Here is an 8,003-nt window from a genome sequence, read left to right on the forward strand (position 1 = left end):
GAAAATCTGTATAGAGACAGAAAGTAGCTTAGTAGTAGTCTGTGGCTGAGGGAAAATGGGGAGATTATGGGATCACAAATAAAGGGTAAAGGTTTCTTTTTGGGGGTATGAAAATGTTCAAAATTGATTGTGGTGATGGTTGCACCACTCTGTGAATATATGAATTCTATACTTTTTTTTAAGATTAGAGAATATAGTTTATTTAGAAAGTAAGTGAGACAGAGTGAGAGCAAGAGAGAGAGCAAGAGAGAGAGAGAGAGAGAGAGAGAGAGAGAGAAAATTCACTTCTCTAAGGTAGGAGAGGGGGCCAGAGCTCAAAGAGCACATGTCCACACCAGACTCTAGTAAGAAATGGCTGAACTGTGCACTTTAAATGGATGAATGGAATAATTCAGTCTCAATAAAGTGAATTCTACCTCAATAAAGTTATTGCCAAAAATAAAAACAAAATACAAGAATAATTTTAGAAATGCAAATCTGAAATGAAAAAAAAACCAGAAGTCAGTGAGAAATCAGGCAAGAGCGCCTCTCTGACTGAGGACAAAACGAATGGACTGAGTAAGCTGGGAGCAGTGGCTACAGAGGCTGAGGAGGGAGGTTCACTTGAGGCCAGGAGCTCGAGCGAGCTATGATGGTCCCACTGCACTCCAGCCAAGGCCTCTGTGCAAGACCTCATTTGTAAAATAAATGAATAAGAAAGAACGCTTTGAATGTGTAAGCTGCCCAGGGGGGTGGGCACGGGAGAGAATAAACAGCAGACAGCAAGTGACAGTGATGCATTTGAAAATGTTTCAAAAGTGACTTGCTTTTGATTATATTCCTACAGTCTGTGTTACCTTGTCTAGTGAAACTTGGTATTTAAAACATGCTAAATGCAATGGCAAACATTCATTTCTTGAGTTATCTGTTTCATGTGCTAAAATTCCCATTGCATGAGAGACTATCATTGCACTAATGACAGTGAATTCATTTCTGTATGCCCTGTAGCACTTAGCTGGATGCCTCAGACACAGTAGGCATTCAATAAATATTTGATGAACAAAACTAACCATTGTAGCCAAACCTGAGCTTATGTAATTACAAAACATAACTGGGGTCAAATTTTAGTCATTAAAAAAAAAGCAGAATGTTACATCACATTTGAAACATTTTAATGAACCTTTACATTAGAATTTTAATTCAGTTAACAACTAAAATATACACAAGCATAATTTAGTAATTTATGAAAGTAAAAAGACCCACCAGAAAGATAAGGACATCTTGGGAAATGCTTAGAAAATGCTGTGATTTTATTCATAGTATATACACCACAAAACAGACATTCTCCATTATGTTGGCTACTTCAAAATTGAAGGTCTTGTTTTTCCATTCATTTTTTTCATGACAGATGCTGAATTCTGATCTGTTTTTCCCTGACAAAATCAACAGGCTGTCTGACTACACCCTACACTTATGCTTTTAGCATTTAAATTTAAAAGACTATGGCTCAATGTTTAAAAAATAAATTATTTAATAAAAGAGAAACATTATTAGGAGAAAAATGAAAACACATCACTGCATGATAAAAACATCTCTCCTAAAAATCAGTAAGTGGTGTGAGCATTATTTCACTTAACCTACTCAAAAGCACTATAATACCAATGTACAAATAAAATAGAACCCACAGATAGCCTGGCATGATATAGCAGCTATCACTCATGAGGCATAGTAGACAATATAAATAAAAGCAAATGAAAGAACAAATTAAAAAAAGCTTGTCTTCAGCTTAATTGTTGGTGCAGAATGTATAGCAGGGGCCGGCTGCCTGGCAGCTGCTTTGGCCTTGCTGGCTTGACTTGCACGAACAGCAGTTTCTAGACGTACTTTCAACTCAGGAGCAGCGCCCATTACTGTCTTGAAGGCATGTGGATACAGAGGTCCGATGTGCATTAAATTCTGGAGTGCGAACTCATGAAGATCTTTGGAAGCTGAATTTGCTGAGGCAAAAGAATTTTCATCCAGCAGGTAAGAGATCAAAGTGGGAACTAAAAGAGCAAGCAGCTGGACTCCTGTGAATAACACGGAGAAACAGGAAGAATGATCACAACCTGAAGGTGACAATAAGCTTTAATTTAAAAACTAGTCAGGCTGGGCATAGTCTCAAGCCAGTAATCCCAGCACTTTGGTAGGCCAAGGCGAGCCCAGGGGTTTGAGACCAGCCTGGGCAACTTGGTGAGACTTCATCTCTACAATATATCAAAAAAAAAAAGCAAAAAACAAACAAATAAACAAAAAACCTAGGCAATTACTACAGAGGAAGTAATTCTAAAAAATGTAAACACAAACATGCATGATTAATATTGCATATTTACTAAATGCCCAAGCTATGTTAGGGTTGGAAATCAGGTTTGTTACGATTATATATTCTGGCCAGGCGCAGTGGCTCAGCCTGTAATGCCAGCACTTTGGAAGGCCAAGGTGAGAGGATTGTCTGAGTCCAAGGGTTCAAGACCAGCCTAGGCAACTTGGTGAGACCTCGTCTCTATAAGTCACAAAAATTAGCGGGGCATGGTGGTTTGTGTCTGTAGTTCCAGTTACTTGGAAGGCTGAGGTGAAAGGATAGCCTGAGCCCAGCAGGTCGAGGCTGCAGTGGCCGTGAGCATGCCACTGCACTCCAGCTTGGACGACAAAAGTGAGACTCCAACTCAAAAAAATAAATTAATTAAAAGATAGTACATTTTACATTTACATGAAAATTTACTTAAAAATGTGGACCAAAAGGTTAAAAGAGAAAAAAACACTTTACAATTGCCATCTGGTAGAATTTATTTTGAGAGTAAGATTATGACTTTTTAAAATTTTTTTGAGACAGGGTCTCACTATGGTACCCAAATTGGTCATGAACTCCAGGCTCAAGTGATCCTCCTGCTTTGGCCTCCCAAAGTGCAGGGATTATAGGAGTGAGCCATCACATATGCATCATTTATATTTTAAAATTATAACATTTTGTTGTTGTTGTTGTTGTTTTTTGAGTTGGAGTCTCACTCTGTCGCCCAGACTGGAATGCAGTGGCCGCTCCCGGCCACCACAGCCTCGACCTGCTGGGCTCCGGCGATCCTTCCGCCTCAGCCTTCCAAGTAGCCGGAATTACAGGCATGTGCTACCACGCCCGGCTAATTTTTTGATTTACTGTAGAGATGAAGTCGTGCTGCCCAGGCAGGTCTTGAACCCGCGGGCTCAGGCAATCCACTCACTCAGCCTCCCAAAGGCGCAGGATTACAGGCTGAGCCACCAAGCCCAGCTTAAATTATAACATTTTTAAGGGCATTCTAGAATTGGGAGATTAGAGTAGGGAACAGAAACTTGAACAGCATCTATTTACCATGATTTAACTAATACTAGGTATTTCTCTCTTTTAAAAATAGGAATACAACACTTGTCCCATTTCATCATTCCCCAAAACCCACAGCGAGGGAAAATTCCTCAAAAATAAGGGAATGGCCAGGCACAGTGGCTCACACCTGTAATCATACCACTTTGGGAGGTGGAGGTGAGAGGACTGCCTGTGCTCAGGGGTTCAAGACTAGCCTGAGCAACATGGCGAGACCTTGTCTCTACAATAAAGCAAAAAATTAGCTGGGTGTGGTGGTGCATGTCTGTTGTTCCAGCTACTTGGAAGGCTGAGGAGAAGGATCATCTGAGTTCAGCAGGTTAAGGCTGTGGTGGCCATGAGCATGTCACTGCACTCCAGCCTGGGGAACAGTGTGAGACTCCAATTCAAAAAAAAAAAAAGGGAATACCAAAAGCTTAGGGTTAAAAGACAAGAATGTATTTCTGGTTCAAGAACCCATTCCAAGCCCTTAAAAAAAAGATTTATTTGGAAGTTTAATCTCCTTTTGCTAGTTTCTTTGTCTTTACATATTAAAGGTGGTACTTTTCTAAACAATTAACCTTTATGTGTAATCATGTGTTTTAAATTGCTTATAATAATCACACCGAAAATAATGCTTTCTCCAACTTATTGTTAATTTTTGTAGAATGACAATTGATAGGCCTAAATCCAAGGCTGTACGGGAACAGGAAGCATTTGAGAGATGCGGGATATAGCACTCACTGATGTCAACAAGGACAGTGATAATTGTCAGTGAAGCCTTTCCAGAACCCAATCCCACCCTGGACCTTATTCCTATCCTCTTTCCCTGCTGTATTTTTGTTCTCCATGGTACACTCAGTTTCTGCATCTCACTATAGATGCTGCACCTAAAATTGATATAGCCATAGCCATCTTCATCACTATATAAAATTGTACATAGATATGTCTGCATTGTATATATGTATATAACTTATATATATATAATTTATGTACATCTATTTGATATAGATCTATCTCTGGGGGTGGGGTGTTTGTTGTCAGTATTTTCCTGCGAGAATTTAAGCTTCATGAGAGCAGGGACTGCAAGTATTACTTCATGCTGAATCCCCAATGCCTAGAATACTATCTTGTACACAGTAGGCACTCAGTAACCATTTTTTTAATGAATAAATAAATACGCACATGCTTTCTCTTAAAAACCACCCAGAAGTTTTCAATTAATTGGTTTTTTTCTTTTCTTTTTTGACTTAGGGTCTCACTGTGTCATACAGGCTGGATGAAGTGCAGTGGCACATTCATGGCTTATTTCAGCCTCAACCTCCAGGTTCAGGAGATCCTTCTTCCTCAGCCTACCAAGTAGTTGGGACTACAAGTACGTGTCACCACGTCCAACTCAGTTTTTGGTTTTTTTGTAGAGATGAGGTCTCACCATGTTGCCTGGGAAGGTCTCAAACTTCTCTTCCCTAAGCCTCCCAAAGTGCTGAGATTACAGGCATGAGCCACTGTGCCCAGCCAGATATTTTCCATATTAAATTTCCAGAAGAATAAAAAGCTAATATTTTAAAAGTCCCAGGCAAATCCTTCAGTTTACTAGATTTAGTTCAATTTCCATCATATAGAATGATAGCACTATAAAATAAAAATTTTCATAATAAAAATAAAATAGAGAATTATGAAGTTATCTTCAGTATAATAGCTTACTAAAGCAGAAAAGGTTTTCAGTAGCAAGCTGAAAATTAAGGTTTTAGTTTTAACAGTTTAAAGTATAATTAATTGGAAAGAGTATAAGTTAATTAGGTATTCACCAAGTACCTGGAGATGTGCTAGTGGTGTAGAAGATGTTACATAATTTGTTTCTATCTAATGCTTTTTATAACCCAGTTGAAAAGAGTAGACAGCATATAGAGCAATTAGAGAATTAAGTGCTAAAACCTTGTTAGCATTTGAATATAGAGTTCACCAAGAGACTCACGAAGCTGAGAAATACATCAGGCTTTTATAGTTTGGGTGATTATTTTAAAATTGCAAGGCCATAAAATATGGTTGGTTATAACCATCAGAGAAATTCTATGAAAGGTAAAATCAGAGTGGGCTGAGTAACTGGACAACATTTCTTCAAGAAATGAGATCTTATGTAGGTTTAATAGATTTGTAAAAGAAGAAAAGAAAAAACAACTGAGGAAAGTGAAAATAACCTGACCAATGTATAGCAATTAAAATGAGCATAGTAAGGAACCTGTCTGGTCAGGCTAGGAGGTACACATCTGGGAGCAGAATAATGTTTTGAAAACTGAGCAAAGATGTTCAGACTTGGTGCTGTAATGCAAGAGGAAATCCTTCAAAATTTCTTTTTTTTTTTTGGAGTCAAAGTCTCACTGTCACCCAGGCTGGAGTGCACTGGCACTCTCACACCCACCGCAGCCTCCACTTGCTGTGCTCAGTGATCCTTCCACCTCAGCCTTCCAAGTAGCCGGAATTACAGACACGCACCACAATGCCTGGCTAATTTTTTGATTTACTGTAGAGATGAGGTCTCACCAAGTTGCCTGGGTTGGTCTCAAACCCCTGGACTCAGGCAATCCTCTCGCCTCGACCTCCCAAAGTGCTGGGATTACAGAGGTGAACCACTGCCTTATTCAAAATTCTTATGCAAGAAAGAGATAAAATTGCTTTAGGTAAATTTGATGAGGAATATCAGCTAGGAAACTATTATAGTTATCTATTTATGAAGTGATTAGAAGCAAGTTCCCGCCGGACTCAGTGGCTCATCCTGTAATCCCAGCGCTTTGGGAGGCTGAGGTGAGTGGATTACCTGAGCCTGCAGGTTCGAGACCCGCCTGGGCAACTTGGCGAGACCTCATCTCTACAATAAATCAAAAATTAGCCGGGTGTGGTAGCGCACGCCTGTAGTTCCAGCTACTTGGAAGGTTGAGGCGGAAGGATCCCTGGAGCCCAGCAGGTCGAGGCTGCGGTGGCCAATGCACTCCAGTCTGGGTGACAGAGTGAGACTCCAACTCAAAAAAAAAAAAAAAAGAAGCAAGTTCCTCCTGAATCCTAGACAAGTTTTAAAAGAGACAGGACAAGATTTGAGTATTAGATTGAATAAAGATGATGAACAAGGAGTCAAATAGAATTCTAATGTTTTTAACTTGTGACCTAGGACATGTGAGATGGGGAAATATCCACTGTCCAGTCTTATAATGGATAATGTAAAGTGGAAAATAAAATTAACATTGTAAATGAGATGAAAAAAGTTGAATGATTTAAACAACTTCAAAAGCTGAAAATATACCCTTTTGAAGTCATGTAACTACATGAAATATAAAGGTAAGTGAAAAATATTGTCATAAATTAACGAAATATGCATTTTTTCATTCATGTATTTGTTTGCTAGTATCTTAATTAATGTAATCTTATTTTGCTAATGAGACTTGTTTACTTTTGGTTTTTGCATGGCAGTTAGCATGGCAAAGCATGTTTGATTAAGCCATGCAAAGATTTAGTTGGTTTTTTTTTAAATTTGAGTCAGAGTTTCACTTTGTCACCCAGGCTAGAGTGCAGTGGCATGCTCACAACCACCGCAGCCTCGACCTGCTGGACTCAGGCAATCTTTCTGCCTCAGCCTTCCAAGTAGCTGGAACTATAGATGCATGCCACCATGCTCAGCTAATTTTTAAAAAAAATTTATTGTAGAAACAAGGTCTCACCAAGTTGCCCAGGTTGGTCTCGAATCCCTGGATTCAGGCAATCCTCTTGTCTTGGCCTTACAAAGTGCTGGGATTATAGGCTTGAGCCACTGCACCCGGCCCAAAGATTTAGTTTTAACTTTTAAGTAGGCCAACTGTTTATTCTGCCTCCTAAAAGACTTGCTATACAAAACATCTGTTATCATGCCTGCAATCCCAGAACCTCGGGATGCCAAGGCAAGGGGATTGCTTGAGCCCAGGAGTTCTAGATCAGCCTAGGCAACCTAGTGAGACCTTGTCTCTACAAAAAAATTTTAAAAATTAGCTGGGCATGGTGGGGCACACCTGTAGTTACAGCTACTTGGGAAGTTGAGATGGAAGGATCACCTGAGTTCAGGAGGTCCAGACTGCAATGAGCTGTGATCATGCCACGGCACTCCAACCTGGGTGACAGTAAATCCAACTCAAAAAAAAGAAAAACAACAGCCAAAAAAACGGAGAAACCATGATGGTGCCTACTAGCTACATCTCAATGGTGATGGTACACACTGGTCTTATTGAGAGTTGAAATCACAATGCTTTGGCTATTTTAAATTAGAAAAGGGTCATTAATTTCAGGGACATTGCTGAAACCTAATTAGCTATTAAACTATATTTAATTATCCAAGTGATACATACATATATTTCTACTGCCAAAAAAACCAAATGGTGGTTCAGCCTGTAAACCCGTGCCTTGGGAGCCTGAGGTGAGTGAATTGCCTGAGCCCGGGTTCAAGACCCACCTGGGCAACTTGGTGAGACCTCATCTCTACAATAAATAAAAAAATTAGCCGGGTGTGGTAGCGCGTGCCTGTAGTTCCAGCTACGTGGAAGGCTGAGGCAGAAGGATCGCTGGAGCCCAGCAGGTCAAGGCTGCAGTGGCCGGGAGTGGCCAATGCACTCCAGTCTGGGCGACAGAGTGAGAC

General features: G+C 40.0%; 1 protein-coding gene across 1 annotated transcript in view; it reads right to left on the reverse strand.

Annotated features, from left to right (window-relative positions):
• Positions 1 to 1,134: 1,134 nt before the first annotated feature.
• The window catches only part of HEATR5B (HEAT repeat containing 5B), a 107,655-nt gene continuing 100,786 nt past the window's right edge, over positions 1,135 to 8,003 (reverse strand). Inside the window, exon 36 of the mRNA XM_008069132.1 lies at positions 1,135 to 2,048. Coding sequence (XP_008067323.1) covers positions 1,744 to 2,048 — 305 coding nt within the window. The 3' untranslated portion in view covers positions 1,135 to 1,743. The remainder of the gene's footprint in view (positions 2,049 to 8,003) is intronic.

The sequence above is a fragment of the Carlito syrichta genome, unplaced genomic scaffold, assembly GCF_000164805.1.
Source record: "Carlito syrichta isolate Samal-C Ts95f unplaced genomic scaffold, Tarsius_syrichta-2.0.1 Scaffold311830, whole genome shotgun sequence".
NCBI lineage: Eukaryota > Metazoa > Chordata > Mammalia > Primates > Tarsiidae > Carlito > Carlito syrichta.